The sequence below is a fragment of the Gossypium raimondii genome, chromosome 6 (genome assembly GCF_025698545.1).
Source record: "Gossypium raimondii isolate GPD5lz chromosome 6, ASM2569854v1, whole genome shotgun sequence".
Lineage (NCBI taxonomy): Eukaryota > Viridiplantae > Streptophyta > Magnoliopsida > Malvales > Malvaceae > Gossypium > Gossypium raimondii.
Window position 1 is genome coordinate 52720284 of NC_068570.1, and position 19359 is coordinate 52739642.

The 19359-nt window shown below is 30.9% G+C and overlaps 2 protein-coding genes across 2 annotated transcripts; one reads left to right on the top strand and one right to left on the bottom strand.

Moving 5' to 3' along the window:
• The first annotated feature begins 13151 nt into the window (after positions 1-13151).
• Positions 13152-16859, top strand: LOC105772821 (oligopeptide transporter 3). Its single transcript, XM_012594285.2, has 6 exons — positions 13152-13754; positions 14119-14216; positions 14711-15280; positions 15385-15640; positions 15726-15908; positions 15997-16859. Exons 1-6 carry the CDS (start codon positions 13254-13256, stop codon positions 16612-16614), a joined length of 2226 nt encoding a protein of 741 aa, XP_012449739.1. The 5' UTR covers positions 13152-13253; the 3' UTR covers positions 16615-16859.
• A 187-nt stretch (positions 16860-17046) lies between these two features.
• Positions 17047-18890, bottom strand: LOC105772823 (nudix hydrolase 2). Its single transcript, XM_012594287.2, has 9 exons — positions 18762-18890; positions 18486-18681; positions 18335-18400; positions 18115-18252; positions 17961-18038; positions 17818-17868; positions 17651-17685; positions 17431-17539; positions 17047-17326 (listed from the first exon to the last, which is right to left on the bottom strand). Exons 2-9 carry the CDS (start codon positions 18657-18659, stop codon positions 17135-17137), a joined length of 843 nt encoding a protein of 280 aa, XP_012449741.1. The 5' UTR covers positions 18660-18681; positions 18762-18890; the 3' UTR covers positions 17047-17134.
• Positions 18891-19359: the final 469 nt, after the last annotated feature.

The following is a 19359-nucleotide window of genomic DNA, read 5'->3' on the forward strand; positions in this document are numbered from 1 at the left end:
ATTTGGAAGTGGGGACTGGGGACTGGGGACCCCTTCAGTTTCTCAACTTTTGGTTCATGCATCACAAGACAAGGTGACCAAAAATTAATTTTAAAATATATTTTAAATTTAAATTCACTTATTTATTTATTTTGAATTTATTGAATTACAAATTACTATATGTATAGTATGGGATGACATTACTGTTTAATTTATGGAATAAAATTTTGGATTAGTATTTGGTATATTGGTAATATACGTTTTTATTTTATAAGTAGTCTTAAAAATTTGTCATGTGTTTTTCTTTCTTAAATATTTATTTTTTTTAGTATTTTACTATGCCATTACATATGTCAACCCAATGGCGGAGCCAAGGGAGGTTGGTAGGGACCCCGATTCTCCTAAAATAGAAAATTTTTCATTTAGGCTCTTTATAATTTATAAAATTTTAAATTAATAATTGTAAAATTGTACTTTGGCCCCCCAAAAATAATAAAAATTTGATTTAATCTTTTAAAAATTATGAAGATATACACTATTAAAATGGTGAAATTACATTTTTACTGTCGTAAAAATATGAAATTTAATTTCGACCCCCAACAAAAAATTTCTGGCTTCACCACTGTGTCAACCCTTTGGCTCTACTTGTGGAATCTAAAAACTCTATTGGTGGTGTATCAGATACTATTCTGTAAACGTTTTGCTTGTTTATTTTGAGTTTGTTTAAGGACATAGGTATATTATATGAAGCTTATAAAATAAATTTTATATAATTTATGAGTATCTATATATATATACTTCAGTATTGTAAATTTTATTTATAGTGAGAGTTGAATTTATGCCACCAACATTTTTAAATATTTTATTTACCACCTTAACTAAAGCTTTATTTTTGTATGAATATTTTCTATTTGAGATTTAATTAGTCTCATTATTTGATATTTTTAAATATTTTATGGGAGAGGGATCCACATACGTCGTGTAAAACTAAAGTGATTTTACACCTTTCTATAATTTTTTATACAATTAATATTTTAACAATCGAATGTTATGTTTCATGCTACACTCATATTGGTCATTTATGTTAAGTTTGGTGTAAATAAAAATTTCTAACTTTTGTTTTATGTAAAAGAGCTTTAAATTTTCAAATATATATCAATATAGACAATATTTTAGATCGATATAATAAAGATACCGGATCGATAAATTCAACGGTTGGATTGTTAAAATATTAATTGTATTTTACATCGATATAAATGGATCATTTCCTATTTTTATATACATATATAAAGTATTTTTAAAAATATAAATAAATCCGAAATAACATACCAAAATAAATACCTTCAAGTAAATATGTTTAGATATGAGTAAGATTAATTTTGCTTCTTTTGATCATTAGTTTCAATTTTCAAATATGCTCTTAAAGGAAAGGAAACAAAACCTACGAAATGCCCACAACGGTAATTAATATACATTGAATTGTATTTTAAATTTTACTGAAATTTTGGGTTAGATGAATGAGTAATTAAGCTAGGGTTAAAATTGTATAACGTATAATCATAAATTTAACACTTAATCCTATATATTTATTTAATTTTATCTTTATTATAATCTTTTATTAGAAATAAATTAGAAAACTTTTAAACTGATGAGACTAAAGGGTTAAAATGAACTTAATAAAAAATTTAAAAATCAATTAAACCTTTTAAAATTTAAAATTTATTAAAATTCATAAAATTTATGGAAATGAAATATAAAAATTTAAATTTTTTATTAAAAATAACAATACTATCCCAGTAAAATTGAATTTTTAAAGAAAAATTGGGATTAGATTTGAAAATCTTATAAACAATAGATCAAAAATTTTATAATCCCAAATTTTAATTTTTTGAAATATTTTTTAGAGCTTAATTGATTTTTTTATTTGTTACAGAGGCCTTTTGACCGTTCAACCTTATTAGTTTCAATTTTTATAATTTACTTCAAATATAATATCATAATAGAGATCAAATTGAATAAATGTGTAGGGTTAAGATCTACAGTTGTTATTATGTCTTATACATAAATACCAAAATAAATATTTAATAATGCAATTTTAACGGTGTGGCTGTTTTGCCCACTTATCTAACGTACATAGCCTAACTTGCTCATTTTTTGCAGTGAAGATACTAAAATGTAATTCAAAATATAATACATGTGATTTTATGATCAAATAAGTGGGGCATTTTTTGCAGTGAAGATACTAAAATGTAATTCAAAATATAATACATGTGATTTTATGATCAAATAAGTGGGGCAGAGACTATTCTAATAAAGTCTTTTACGTGGTCGATTCTCTTTGTTTCACCGCAGGTAGGTTGAACTAATAGTCCTTAATGAGACTCATATCTTATGATCAAATAAGTGAAGTGCGTTGTGACACTTTTAATTAGCTCGTTTATGCAAGTAGAGAAGTTAGAAGCCAATTTTTAAGGATTGACAAGTAGAATCTAAGAGTACTAGCTATTTACAGGATGTAGCGCATAGCCCTTTAACGCTTTGCCTTGTAGAAATCAGAATGATTTTGTGGTACGAAAAAATTACTTCATGTTTTACTTTTGTTTCAAAAGTTCAAGTTGTAAGTCACTTTTAACTATGATCCAAATATAATTTCAAGTTTCTTTAAAAAAAAAGGATTATTGTATATAACATATAATCATATATATTATATAAAGCATTTTCAAATAAAATATATACTACTAAAGTTTTTATTATTTAAAAATATATATACAAATCATATATATAATGGAAAAAGGAAGTAAATAAAATTGAAAAGATGTGTCCATATGTCAATTGGCACAACTATTTACATATATTTTAAAGAAAAGATTATGTCTTTTCAAATCGACACATAAATAACTTTTGGTATTCTATATATATGTAAGCAACAAAAACGAGAATTAAAAAACGAAATTGAGTTCTAAGAGAAGGATGTTATTAAATTATTTCTTCATCGTTCTGCACTTATTCTTAAAATAATTTCTTGAAAATGTATTACCATTAAAAGATATCCATTTCTAATCACTTTACCTATAACCAGCTGATGCTGCTGTTTATTATCATGCACCTTTGATAGAGCGGCGGAGAGTCACGGCCACCTCCCACTTTCTATGGTCATAGGGAGCTGACAAGTGAGTTTGTTGAGCGCGGCCTGCACTCTTTCTGCACTTACTGTTTCATTTATACTCTTCATCTGTATTTATTTTAGGCTAATTATTTCGTTTATTCAAAGAAGCAGCGATTCGGCTAAAAAAGTGCACTAGCACTTAGGGTAGAAAAATCAAACCGGAATCATCTTTTCATCTCAAAAACCTACATACTTGTCATATAAATAAAATATTGAATGAAATTGTGATTCTAAGTCATCTTTATTTCTTCTCAATAAGAGAATGACAAATTAGATTTTTCTTCCTGATTTTTAGCTTTTTTTTAGTTGGATTTGAATTTTTTAGGAGAAAAAATTAAATTTATCATAGTTTCATATAGTCCCTTCTTTATATATACATATATGGTCAGATTATCACCACCAGCATAAAATGGTCTTTAATCTAGCTAGCTAGCTAGAGGGTACTTGCCTTTGCACGTACGTACGATTATGTAGTGTAAAAGATAGTATTAATCTAAGATTTATGTGTTCATTTACGGCTAACAAATTATGTGATGTGACTTCTATCATTAAAATTTTAACAATGTGTGGCTTACTGTGAATATAGTGTATTAAGGTATTAGTGTTATGGATAGGAAATATAAGAAATACAGTAGTTGTTTGATGGATTGGTTGGAGATGGGCAAATGGAACATGTAGTGCGGCGTTAGGAATAATATTCAAGCTCAGTTCCTTAGGAGGTGAGAGGGTCAACTCCGAAGGAAGAAGGGTAGGCAACATGTGTATAAAGGGGCAGGGGTCCCTCCACCACAGAAAACGATCGGTCTGCAGCCCTCCGTCTGTTGTTTTGTGGATTCACCTCCCCCCTTGCCAAAGTCTTCACTCTGCCCTACCACCCATGATTTTCTACACAAAATACAAATTTATTCTATAATTAATAGTACTACCACATAACATATTAAAACGTAATCGTTACATAATAATTATTTCATAACTCTAGCGATAGTATTATAGGAAAGAGTAGTCATCAACATTTAAAGGATTAATTCTCATAAAAAAATTTAATTTATGCTAAACTTAACATGCATTATTTACCTGAATAAAGTATAAAATATGGCGATTGAAATATTAAAATATTCAATACATATAAACTTACGAAAATATGTAAAATTATTTAAATTTAACATCAATGTTAATAGATGTTTTTATATATATATAAATTTTAGGGTACGGTTTGTGATCATACAATTCAAACTCCCCCGTGATGATAACACCACAATCGTATCCGTCAACTGCAATTTGGAACTGAAAAGTGCAGCGAATATATAGAGATCGCAATCCGCACGCAAAGAAAGGATGAATGGTTGGAGGAGGTTTAAAGGTTGTTGGTTTGGAGTTAACTCTTTTTGAACTTGGAATTCGGGTGATGGATTTGATTGCTAATTATATTGCTAGCACCAGTAGTCTTATTCCCGTGTATGTTAATTGAATCAATTGTGCCAAGTGGCGGCTTCCATTTAGCTTGTCTTTTTCTTAGAATACATGCGGATGGCACGGGCGCAATGTCCGACGTGGGAGTTTAACGGCGTCGTAAGGTACACCAACCTTATGTTAATGACGGCGTTAGGTGTTACGTCAACATAAAGGAGCACGTCAGGACATGCATCATCAGACGTGGAAGGTCTTGAACCTGAAAACCACACGTAAAGTCAGCTTGGGTTTAGGGCAGAAGTAGAAGAAAGTGTGTCATATGCCGAAAAGAACGTGAAATTCACACGCGTGGAAAAAGGGAAACTCCCCACAATTCAATGCCCAAACTCTCCTCCGCACTTCCATTAATTAATCTAAAGAAAAGAAAAGAAAAATATTTTTTTACAAATTAATCCACCTTACCGTCGTCCATTTCCACTTAATTTCCCTTTTAGAGTTGAAAACATGAGAATATCATTGCCATCCCTCCTATCCTAATTCCGATTAGTTTTTGTCAGTTTAGTTATATCATAATCATAATAATAATAAAACGAAAGACAACACCAAAAACATAAGTGCTTATGTTTAAAATTGGTAATAAATAAGAGTAACTTGTGTCTGGTGCAGGTTGAAACTGGACAGAATGACAAAAGTTTTGTCTGTCATGGTCTAAGGTTTTGATAGTGCCTCCATGAAGCTGCAAATTATGTTATCGCAGGTTTTCAGCATATATTCCAGTTTTAGGATACGGCATTGTTCCTTAAACTTAGGCTTAACATTAAGATTAAAATCAACGGTAAAATATTTGTTTAAATTCAATCACTGTAGTGATAGTGAAATATCATAAAATAAAAAAATATTGAAACGTGTTGAAATATGTGTATGATTACAATAAAAATTTAAAATGGCTGAAATTATATTTGTAATATTTATGTTAAATAATTATTAAAATTACACTTGCATTAGAAAATTAACTTCAAAAGAATTATTAAAAACTATATATTTATTGAGTAAAGTAATTTTTTTATTTATATATTTTTGGTTCAAACAAATTATATTATTTTAAATAATATTTAAAAATATATTTATTTTTAATATAATAAATTAATAATTAAAATTAAAAAAAAAAGAGAAGAAGCTGATGGGGGTAAAAGGGGGATTACCCCCTTTCATTGGAGGATATTGCACCCAACGTCTCAATCAGAAATTTGTACTCTAGGAAGTGAGTTTCCTCCACTGAAGACATATTAAAGGCATTCCCACAAGAGGTGTAATGAGATTGAAAAGAAATACCTTCAATAACTGTATTCACCCTTCTGTGCATCTAAAGAAACCTTTAATGTACCACGACTTAGATGCTAATGTCGCATAACCTACATACCCTTCCCTAATATTTAAATAGAAGAATAATACGTTTCAGCATATTTAAATTTTACGTTTTCCTACATTAATAATAATGTCAATACCAATCGAATTAAAACTCAATTGATAGAAATGAGAGTACTTGATATAGGCACAAATTGTAACTTTTATAAAGTTACTTTAGTTATTTAGACTTTTTAAATCATTGTTTGCAATATTTTAAATTTTGTCTAGATTAATTTTATAATCATAAAATAGATGTGTGAAAATCTAGTAATTATTAATATATAGAGGTAAATTATACTAGTAGTTACTCAACTATTAGTAAGTATTTTTTGATCACTCAACTATGAAAAATTATAAAATGACCATTCAATTATTAGTAAATTTTTTTTGGTTACCCAACTATGAAAAGTTACAAAATAGCCACCTAACTATTCAATTTTGTCTTTTCTGGTCACTAGCTAACTAATGGTGACAACTTTTAAAATTGGCATAAATAATGTCAATTTAGTATTGAATTTGGTCTTTTTTTGAAGTTTTTTTTTATGACATTGAGGTTTAATTTTAAAAGAATGAAAAAAGATGAAAATTATTATTTTGGATTTTTTGGGTGTTTTCATTTTTTAATCAAATTTAGCTGCTAATTGTTTTTAGCTTTTTAGGTGAAAGAATCACAAAGAAAAGCAAAGATGCAAAAGACCAAATTACACAATGTGTAAATATTGAGGTTAAATTTTTAGAATCAAGACTAAATTAATGTAATGTATAAATGATGAGAGTTAAAGTTGCTATTATATATGTCAATTTAAAAGCTACCACCGTTAGTTAGTTAGTAACCAAAAAGATAAATTGAACAATTGAGTAACTATTTTGTAACTTTTATAATTAAGTGACCAAAAAGAAATTTATTAATAATTGAGTAATCGAATATATTCAAATTATTAAATTGACATCAAAGTAAATAATATGACTGAATTAATGAAAAATATATTATAATTTTGTGAAATATTATTAAACCCAATCAAAATTACAAAAAGCAAAATAATTAGGTAATCTTAACTAAAGCTTTTTGGTTTTTATTTTGTTTTATATTTACATAGGATTAGGATTAGTATTATGTTGACGGACAAGCATGTCTATTTTAATTTTTAAAATATTTTTCAAAACACATTACAATGCACCAAATAAATTTCTTTTTACCTAACTTTTAATAAAAAGTTTTGTACTTCTCAAATTCGTCAATTTTTAAAGTTAATTTTCTACAACATGTATATTATACGTAATTATATATTTAATTATTTTATTATTTAATAGAATAATTTTATTTTATGTGATTAATTTAAGTAATAGTCCATTTCAATAGAATAATATTATTACTATTCCTCCTATTCCAATTCGTATTAGTTTTTGTTAGATAATTACAAGTAGTCAGAATATTCATATAATAATTACAATAATAAACAATTAAACCAAAACAACGACATAAACAAAAACAAGTGTGCTTATGTGTAAGATTCGTACAGACAGTTAAGAAAGAAGAGTAACTTGTGTCTTCACTGTCTGGTGGAGGCTGAAACCGCACAGTACAACAGAAGTTGCTGATTGTCTAATAGTAATTATAATGTGATTGGTTAGTTGGCTCTTAAGGTTTCAATAATGCCCACGGCGTTGGAATATTTTTAAAATATATATAGTGTTTCAATAGTTACAAATCAAAAGTTATGTTACTTGGTTATTAACCAATAGTTATAATTATGCTAAAGATATGGCTATTATGTCCCTATAAAGAAACATAGTATCTTATAAATAGGAGTGACCCAGAACACATGGAAACAAGTTTCTTTTTGATCTCCCACCATCTTTTATATTTTTAGATTGTTCTATAAAGAATTACTGCATACATTTTTTATAGAAATTGATATCATTGCTATGCTTCGCTCAGTGCTTAGTGGACTATTTTTGCCAGTGCAAAACATATACAGTCATTGGGCTTCATTAGATCCTCAAGATTCATTTGCTGGTAACCTTTTTGCACACCATAATATAGGTGGGGGCGAATATAACCTTAAAGCAAGTGGCATTGATATATGCTTTGAAGCCTTCGTTAATTTCTAATAAGTTATTTTTATCCCCACTCACCAACAATTTTAAGGTTCTATTTTTGCAATTTATGAGAAATTAAAGAAGGCTTGTCTGTTCACCACACATTCATATGCCACTACAAGCATGGTGCTATGAAGATGGATATCGACAATTGTGGTTGCATGAAGATCAATGATCTTGTCAAATTTTGGTTTAGAAAAATCTTTCTTACAAGAAAAGGTATGTCAATTTTTTTGTTTTACTTTTATTGCATAATTAGATTTCAATTGTTATGTATTTATTGAATTGCATTATGCAAAAGATGTAACGTATCTCATGCATCAATTACTTGACAAAAAGAAACTCAAATGCTAGTTCATTGTATGCATGACTTTTTGAGATGCATATATATCATGCAAGAAAGAAAGAAAGAAGATGGAATGAAAGTGCACATTCGGGAAAGGGTTTATTAATGAATCGAAAAGTTACTTTCATTTTGGATGGTGATGACATTGTTCAAAAATTAGTTAAACATGCTTTTATTCAATAGAAGCATTATGACCATTCGGGTGAGCCTTCCCAAATTGAAAAGTTGCGTCATTAGGTCCAACGAATACTTTTAAAAGATTGGGTGAATGGTTTTTTGAAACCAAAAAATGCAACTTAAAAAGTGATATCTTTTTGAAGAATCACTTAGGCACCACCTATCACTGCTTTATAAATAGAAAATAAGTTAGGAGAACTGAAATATGACTCGTTCCATTTAATTTGTGAGTGAAACTCTTATTCTTTCTTCTTCTTGATATATATTTAACTTGAGATATTAAATTATTTGTTTATTCAAATCATGACATTAGTAACTAGCATTTGGATGATATTGATGAGACATTATTTTCATTGCTAAAATGAAAGTTTATAAATGATCATATAATATAAATAACTTTGACTGTTATTTTGTTAAATAACCTTGGTTTTGTTTTTTTATTCTATGTTATAAAGTTTGGACTAGAAGTGGTTTTGACTAGAAATGGAATAAGTCATATGCATATGAATGATTGAATTTTCTAGTCAAGGTAGAATAGTAGAAAACATTAGTTGATATCACAAAATCATTATTTGGGTATGCAATCTTTTAGTGGAAATGTTGAAAATTTCACAATGTGGTATAGATAATTAACATAGTTATGTTGAAAATTTAGACTACAAGCCTATAATATTTGAGTCACCCATAATAGAAACTCAACTCAACGCTTGGTATAACATCAAGTATTGAGTTCAATGAGACAAAGTACATCATCATATGTGATTGCTAACACTATAAAATAATATATAATATATCATCCCAAGGTAAAAAGTGTTAGGTACCCGTAATAATAAGAGGAATGATGAGTATTATACTCTTAATAGATCCATAACATAAATATGTTAGAGTGTTAAAATTACGAGAATACTTTTGATAGGATCTACCTATGTGAGTGGAAGTGTGGTCGCTTTTAAGAGCTCAAGGGCTTGGCTCTAACAACACTCATTAAAAGAAATTACAGACACATGACCATAATAATGTCATTGGATATTGTGCATTAACTGGTGTTGAAATCATTGTGTGAGATGTGTTCGATTAATCAAATGGAATAGTTTGTTCAAAGTATAGTCTACCATACAATTTCTATTAACTTAAACATGTTTTCACTAAGTGAAGGTTCAATCGTAAAACACATTCATTTATGCAATTGATTTCCATAATTATCAAAATATAGAATATTTTGAGAATGTGGAGATTGTTGAAACATTTTCAAAATATATATAGTTTTTCAATAGTTACAAATGAAAAGTTATAAATAACCAAAAGTTATGTTACTTGGTTATTAACAAATAGTCATAATTATTCAATAGATATCTATTAAATAATCATGTTTATTGCTTAAGATATGACTATCCATTTGGATAGTTATGTCCTTATGAAGAAATATGAGGCCTCCTACATATAGAAGTGAAGTTTCATTTGCATGACAACCCAAAAAAACATAATCCTTGCTATGCTCCTCTCAGTGCTCAGTGGACTGTTTCCGTAAGTCCAAAATGTAGACAACCATTGAGCTTCATTGTATCCTTTAGGTTCATTTTCCAGGAACTATTTTGCACACCATAATATAGGTGAGGGGCAAATAGAACCTTAAAAAAAGCAGCATTGATACACGCATTGAAACTTTTGTTAATTTCTCATAAGTTTATTCTTATCCCCATGCTCCAACAAATTATGGTGTCTTCAATTGTTGAAAAGAACAAGTAAAGTTTTCATCATATAATCCGATTTTTGAATTGAAATTTTAATATAAAAAGTTATTAACTCCACAACTAATCTATAATTTCATCATTTTTATAATTTTGTAAGTTGCATCTTAAATGTCAAGTATTTTTCTCCAAATTTAAATGTCATAGAACAAAACCAGCATAAAAAATATATGTTGGAAAAAACATTATAAAATAATACATTTAGGACGTGGGTAAAAATATTTATGTAATAAAATTATTAAAATTTATATAAAAAACAAATGTGAGTTTAGTTTTTTTAAATGTGGGTTTAATTGAAATGGTAAAATTGAGATGATCAAAATTATAATCTTTAGGTTCAAATTTTATGATTTTTTACTTATGCATGTGTTTTCTAAATTTATCAAAATGTAAAAGACATAATTACCCTCAAAATAATATTTATTATTTTATAAAGTGAAGGATATTTAATATTTTATTAATTGAGTTGAGACTCTATTGATGTGTAACACTAACTCAGTCAACTTAGATAACCACTACCATACTTAGAAGGCAGCTTTATAAATTTTAGCCCTCAACCCTAAGCTAAACTCATTTTGTGAAATCTTAGTAAATCCAATCAAAATTATATATATATATATATATATATATATAATTATGACTTTTTATATCTAGACTATTATTTAAATCCTTAATTGAGTTGGTGTTACAGGTCATCTAGATATCAACTTGGTCGAGAAATTGCTAAAATATCCTTTTGTATTTAAATAAGTTAAATTTTTAAAGTTATCACTCAACAAAATTTAATGTTATTATATATTTTAATTTTATTATGCCCACTTTTATTACCTAAATACGAAATTTATTTTAAGAATATACTTTCATCCACATTATGTGTGTGGAATTATGGAATTATAGTATGAAATTATAGTTGTGAATGTAGATAATTCAAATTGAGTAATAAAGGTGTTCTCCACAAAGTCGTTTGAGATGTTTTCTACCATTTAACTTTGTAATTTTGGGGTGAAAAAGTGAAAGATGAAAGACGAAAGACGAAAGTGGAGAATTGATTTATTAGTAAAAAAATTTAAGAGCAAAGGAAATAAAAATATGTAAATTAATTTATATTTTAATACATAAAATAAATCATTTTAAAAATTATATTATAAAAGTGTATTTTTAAAATAACATATAATAAATAATGGAATGTAACGTTACGCTTATGCAATATATACGTAATTAAAATAATAAAATGATTTTAAATTGTGAGTAAAAGAAAATTTTAAATACATCATATTAATAATATTAAATGCACTTTAATTACTTATCATATTATTGTCATTTTCCTTAAGTTAATATCGAGTTGACTTGTGATATCAATTCAATCAATGACGTTATTAATATATATACAAACAATTTAGGAGAAAATTTTGTAGTAACATTGAAATGTATAAAATGCTAAAATAAAATTTAAATGTCAACATTTGAAATTTTATTATTATTTTAATAATAAAAAGCAAAAGCGCCATCATAATAATACAACTTATTTGAAATATATAAAGTTATTTTAATAAATTTTTAACTGGATTGACTCGTGGCGTCAACTCAATTATATATTAACATAATGATATAAATATTTATTAGAATAATCTTTACTCTATTTTAACTCTCCATCAAGTAATTGATTGAAGGTTTTTTTTTTTTTTTTGCAAAATTTCGATTTCCCTACCCATCAAACAAATGAAAAGAGTTCTCTTTTCCTACTCATCTCATTAGAGCATGAAAATGAGACAAAACTACCAAATCAACAATGTAAACACAAATAAATGCAATAGCAATGAAAGTTTAAAATTTTAATATATTTGTTAATCGAGTCTTAGTTTGATTAGTATCAATATTATTATCAGGGTAGGAAGATGTGGATTCGAGTGCGCTAAAACACATTATTTTTCTATTTTAAGGGTTAGAGAGGAGTTAATAGATAATTCTAGGTATTGTCTTTAAAAAATTAATATCTTTAAACTAAAATTTTATGTTTTTACTTTTAAATTATATTTTGTTATGTTTTTTCTCCTTTTCTTTTATTTTCCAACTTCACTAAACATGAATGAAAAAGTAAATATTTTTCTTTTCATTTGTTGATCTTTCATACCAACCGACTTATAAAATGTAAAACAAATTTTTCATTTTTCAATTTTTATTTTATAATTTATTCTCGATATTAGTGCATCCTCCACCACCATCTTTTGATATACGTTATTATATACTAAAATTCTCTCTTACAGCCAGGGCTGAGCAAAAAAACTGAACAATCAAAATTTATACTGCGGTTATTAGAAATAAAATTAAATTCTATTTTTCTTATTTAATATATAATTAATTTTAATTTTCATGATATAAAATAAATATTTTATATTAAAATAGTCAAAATAATTTTAAAGCTCTTCAAAAATTATTTTTAGCGATAGTTATAAAAAGTTAGAAATTTTGTCAAATAATATTTCAAACCATAAAATAAAATTCAATTTATCAAAATAAGTCTAAAATTCATATATTTGCATTCCCAAAAAAAATGTAACTTCAAACATTAAAGATAACATTATTAAAAAAAAACTCCTGCACATAGATATTTTATAATATTTTATTATGTTCGAACTTCGAAGAGTTTAAAGATAAAAAAAAAAAAAAAAGAGGGAGGAGTGGTGCTTGGTAGACATGAAGAAGGGGGTTATTTGTGCCAAAGCAGATACTGATTTAGGTTCCCGTGTCCCCACAAAACATCTTGCGTTTATTATACAATTATAACAACGCTGTTTACCATCACTTTTTCTCAACATAAAAGGCCAAAGATTTTAGAGTTGGGACTTACTTCAACTTTACTTCCCTTCTTAAACCACACATATAAGACTATACTCAATCATTTACTACACTCTCTGTCTCAATGGCCACCAAGACCCATACGGATCCAGAGAAACCCAATGCCGCGGGCACCGCCGAGAACGAAGGCATGAGTCCGGTGGAGGAGGTTGCCTTGGTGGTGCCGGAAACCGACGACCCTACTCTCCCTGTCCTCACCTTTCGTGCCTGGTTCCTCGGTTTGGTATCATGTGTGCTCTTAATCTTTCTCAACACTTTCTTCACTTACCGTACGCAGCCGCTCACCATCTCCGCTATCCTCATGCAAATCTCGGTCTTGCCCATTGGCAAGTTCATGGCCAGGACTCTACCAACCACCCAGTACAGCCTTCTCGGGTGGCACTTCAGCTTGAATCCTGGGCCGTTCAACATCAAGGAGCATGTCATCATCACCATCTTCGCCAATTGCGGGGTGTCTTTTGGTGGGGGTGATGCTTATTCCATTGGTGCCATAACTGTCATGAAGGCTTACTATAAACAGAGCTTGAATTTCCTCTGCGGCGTCCTTATTGTCTTGACTACCCAGGTTTTTCATTTAACACTTTCTTTCTGCTCCTACTTTTATTTATTTATTTATTTTATTGTTAAAGCTTGTCCCTTTATTTTAATTGAACCTCGGGTCTTCTCACTTTCTTTTCTAGTTATTTAAAATTAATTTTGTTAACTGAATCTTTGACTGTTTGACAGTGATAAAAGGTTATCTGAAATATGCATCGAAAGCTGCAATTAGTGTTAATACCACTCTTAAAAGTTGGTGCCATTTATAACTTTTTGTGTGGGGGAGTTAAATTGCAGGGATTTTGAGTTTCTGTTTAAAGCTTTTTCAACCACTAAAAGCTTAGTGTATGTGGTTCATCTAAAAATAACACCGTTGATGGCGATCTATGCAGATTTTGGGGTATGGATGGGCTGGCATGCTTCGGAGGTACCTGGTTGATCCTGCAGAAATGTGGTGGCCTTCAAACTTGGCTCAGGTTTCTTTATTTAGGTTAGTCTTTCTCCATCACCTTTTTTTTTTCATTTTGGCTTTCATGATCATCATTTGTGCTTGGTCCATAGGAATTTTCTTGGAAGGGACAAAGAAGAAATAGTTGTAAGTTTTAGATTCTTAAAGACTTTTCGTCCACTGGGTCCCACGATAACAGACACAAACCTCTCTCCTTTTTCACATTAGAGACCTCAATTGTTTCAATTTACTTGACTTAAACTTGGAAGACTTAATTACTTAAAATTTTGGATAGACCTTCATTGAGCAATGAAAGATAATGATGAGACATATATGTGTGGGAATGGTATAATAATACCAAGTATTGCCAACTGGATGCTACAGGATTTGTTTGTATTGTGATTTAAGATTTTGCATTTGATTATATTCTGAAGATGATGGATACGTGATGCCTTAACCTAGTTTTATTTTTATTTGATGTCCATCCATATAAATTCGATTATCACAAACAGTTTTGTGTATTCTTTGATTCTCAGAGCACTCCATGAAAAGGACTCTACAAAGAAAGGATTGACTCGAATGCAATTTTTTCTAGCTGTAATGGTGGCAAGCTTTGCATATTATGCTCTGCCGGGCTATTTATTCCCAATCTTGACATTCTTCTCATGGGTTTGTTGGGCGTGGCCACATAGCATCACAGCACAGCAAATCGGGTCTGGATACCATGGACTTGGCATTGGTGCATTCACCCTTGACTGGGCTGGGATCTCAGCTTACCATGGCAGTCCACTGGTTACCCCTTGGTCCTCCATTGTCAACGTGGGGATAGGCTTTGTCATGTTCGTCTACATCATTATCCCTCTTTGTTATTGGAAGTTTAACACCTTCGATGCTCGAAAATTCCCGATATTCTCTAATCAGCTCTTTACTCACAGTGGCCATAAATATGATACAACTAAGATCTTGACACCGCAATATGATCTGAATATTTCTGCATATAACAGTTATAGCAAACTCTACCTTAGCCCACTTTTTGCCTTATCTATTGGATCAGGATTCGCTAGGTTCACAGCAACCCTCACTCATGTGGCATTGTTTAATGGCAGGTATACTTTATGTTACTGTTTTTAAGACACCTTTTTTTTTTTTTTGAGTAATGTCCGTCACATAAAAAAGTCAAATAAACATATTTTGGGTTACTTTTGTGCAGTGATATTCTGAAGCAGAGCAGATCAGCAATGAAGAATGTGAAGCTGGACATCCATGCAAAGCTGATGAAAAAATACAAACAAGTTCCTGAATGGTGGTTTTACATTTTATTAATCGGAAGTATCGTTCTGTCACTTATGATGTCCTTTGTATATAAGAAGGAGGTACAGCTGCCATGGTGGGGTATGCTCCTTGCCTTTGCTTTGGCCTGGATTGTCACCCTTCCTATTGGAGTCATTCAGGCAACTACGAACCAGGTAAAGTACGCTGTGACTTACCTGCATGCCATGGTGACTTGATTACCTGGTTTCTAACAACATTTCTACCTGTGGAACTTTGCAGCAACCTGGATATGACATTATAGCCCAGTTCATAATTGGTTATATCTTGCCCGGAAAGCCCATTGCAAACCTGCTTTTCAAGATATATGGGCGGATCAGCACCATCCATGCTCTTTCTTTCTTGTCTGATCTCAAACTTGGGCACTACATGAAAATCCCACCACGTTGCATGTACACTGCTCAGGTACTTTCTGCCTATGTGCTTTTAGTTATAAAGATCTTAGATAACTTTTGAAACATTAATTAAGAATAGTTGTTTTTATGTATCCCAGCTTGTGGGAACTGTAGTTGCAGGTATCGTCAACCTTGGAGTTGCATGGTGGATGTTAGATGACATTGACAACATCTGTGATGTTGAAGGAAATCATCCTGATAGCCCATGGACTTGCCCTAAATACAGGGTCACCTTCGACGCATCTGTTATCTGGGGCCTAATCGGACCAAGGAGACTTTTCGGACCAGGAGGGATGTACCGTAACTTAGTGTGGTTGTTCCTCATTGGAGCATTCTTGCCTGTTCCTGTTTGGGTTTTGAGCAAAATTTTCCCAGAAAAGAAATGGATCCCCTTGATTAACATACCGGTCATATCTTATGGTTTTGCCGGAATGCCACCCGCAACTCCCACCAACATTGCAAGTTGGCTCATCACTGGAACCATCTTCAACTATTTTGTGTTCAAGTACCACAAGCGGTGGTGGCAGAAATATAACTATGTTCTATCTGCAGCATTAGATGCTGGAACTGCATTCATGGGTGTTCTACTGTTCTTTGCTTTGCAAAATGAAGGCCATAACCTGAAATGGTGGGGCACTGAAGTCGATCACTGTCCTCTCGCAACCTGTCCGACAGCCCCAGGTATCTCAGTTGACGGATGTCGAGTTTTTAAATAGACCAAATCTACCACACACAACTGATGGAAGAGTTGGAAGTCAAAGAAGAAATGGTTTAATTTTGAGACAAGACAATTAAGTTATAGGCGTACCTACGTTGCAGAATCTTATGACAATAATATAATCTATATCTTGTAAAGTAATGCACATGCTTTTTACGGATCATCCTCTTGGTCTCATCATTTGAAAAGAGGTAGTTAATGTTTTTCTTTGTGCCAATATATAGCTGAAATTTGCTGCTTCAATGTTTTTTTTTTTTTTTCTGATATGGCTGTTGCTTTGCTTGCTAGCCAGCTTGATGTATAATAAGAAGCTAGCATTAAATCCTGCTACCTCCCAATCTAGAGTTTTGCATAATCGTGCTTTCATTTGCATTTAAAATGTCAGAACTTGTAATGTAGTTGTCAAATAACAGTAGATTATTACAGCAAATTTGCTTCAACACAAAAGAATCTTTATTCAATGATGGCTGACTGGTTGAGAATCAAAGAATTTATTTTATGAATTCTACAAGCAGCAATTACTGCTTATTGAGGTCATGAATGTTGAAGTACATATAGCTCTTTTCGTTGGAGAATGCCGATGAGGTTAGCACAGGAGAGAAGCCAGAATAGTCTCCATCTTTCTTTGCTAAGCATATGTCAACACTGCATTTTAAGAGCTCATATTTCTGGACAAATGGCTGTGCTGCATATTCTTCAATTGGCATCCACTGCATAAAAGTATAGAGACCCCCCACACCCTTAGTTTAAGAGGGATAAAAAAAGATTATAAGTTTTAACTTCATTCACTGTTCTGACTTTGACTAAGAGTTACCTTAGCTGCCTCTATCTCAGATTCCTGCTTCTGGATTTCAAAAGAAAGTGGTTCCAACAGGCACAGGAAGAATATATCTGACTTTTCAAAGAATACCTTGTGGCTTTGCCTGTAAATGTTGAAAATGAAATCAATGGGAGAAAGATAAGAATATATATATATATATATATATAGCCTGTTGATGCTACTTTGTGGTGCAGAAAGTGCACAGATTTCATACCTGAATGCTAGTACTTGAACAAATTTTGTATCAATCTGAATCAGCAAAACACCCAAGATATAATTGGTTAAAATCATTTATAAACAGGTCCCATATTGACAAGGTTCAATAACTTGTGTTACATGTGTTATGTATATAAAACTGAATAATTGCTACTTAACACTTACTGCTGTCTCTTCTTTGACTTCTCTAACTGCAGCTGCACAAAGATCTTCTCCCTAGAGATGAAATTGAAATTATATACAGCTCATGAAGTGTAAATGCATGTCATGGTATTGAATCAAGAATCCCTTGACAGTGACATACTTACCTCATTCACAACACCTGTAGGGAACTTCCACACACCTGTCCCTCGTAATCGTCCGATGTTCTCTTGGACCACTAGAACCTAAGATCAAGACACCCGAATCAAGATTTGTAAAAGGATACAAGGTATGCCAGCTAACATGGAACTGGGAAAGTACCTCTCTGTTTTTGTTCATCACAAATGCGCCGATCCCCACGCGGTGCGAAGCGTTTGCCGGAAGAGAGTGTGCGCCTTGAGGCAGCCAATGAACAAGCATCAAATAATTAGGCTCAGCATGGTGATACCAAAATCCTTCCTGAGAAGCAATACATATAGTATTAACACGAGGCATTTTCAGTCATACATGTGATTCAATTTGTAAATGACAATAAATCCACCTTAACAGCAGCTTCAACCAGATTGACGTGCTGAATAGGCAATTTGATCCACACACCTCTTTTACCCTGCAAAACATGTTACATGACATGATCCAGCAGAAACAAAAGAGAACAGTGTTGTAAATAGTGTAATAAAGGTTAAGAAGAAAACCTGCTGTCGCCACTGTGCCATTGAAGCACTGAGAACAGAAGCAAAGAGGGCAGAGTCCATAGGTTGAGTCACTTCAACAATTACTCCCCCATACCTATCGTTGATTGCATCAAGAAGTCCTTGTTCTTCATTTTCATTGACATTCATAGGAGTTGAAGTCTCTGATGCTGACATGGCTATTCCTGAATCTGGTTGCCTGAAAAAACTCAAACATAAATAAATTTAATATGTAGATGTAGATTTAGTAATTAATTAACATCAGGCTCAGGGTCATACCTATGGAAGTCGATGGATGGGGCAGAGCTTTAAGAGCAGGAGAACAAACTGGGTACTGTTGTTTAGGGAAAACGAAAATCCAACAGATTGAAAATAACAATAAATTAATGTTGCAGGGCAGGGTTTGAGATGAGAAGCTTTATTATATATAATGGTGGTGGCAAACCAAATACGTAAAATATTATTTATGTTTGTCAGGTTAGACGTGGTCAACATAGACCCAACTAAAACTTCAATTTTTGACTTTCAATGTGAAATGGGTATGCCATGCACATTACACATGCATGTAGAGGCAAGCATTTGAATTAGTCAGCAAAGCAAAATTACCAGGGCGGAATTCTGAATAGGCGAGGCGACGATAATGCATGCAACATGCCGCCGTGTCCGTCGGTCGATTATTAATTTTAATCTACTTCAGTGATACGTACGGCAGTAAATAAACAGTTGCTCTTAATAATATTCTTAAATATTTTCTCTTAAAAAGCTACTATATCACAATATTCGATTATAAGAGTCCTAAATCTTCTAGAGTACCATCCTAAGAAAATGATTAACCTTACGATAATTGGTCTCCAAAATTATATTAGACATAATTATA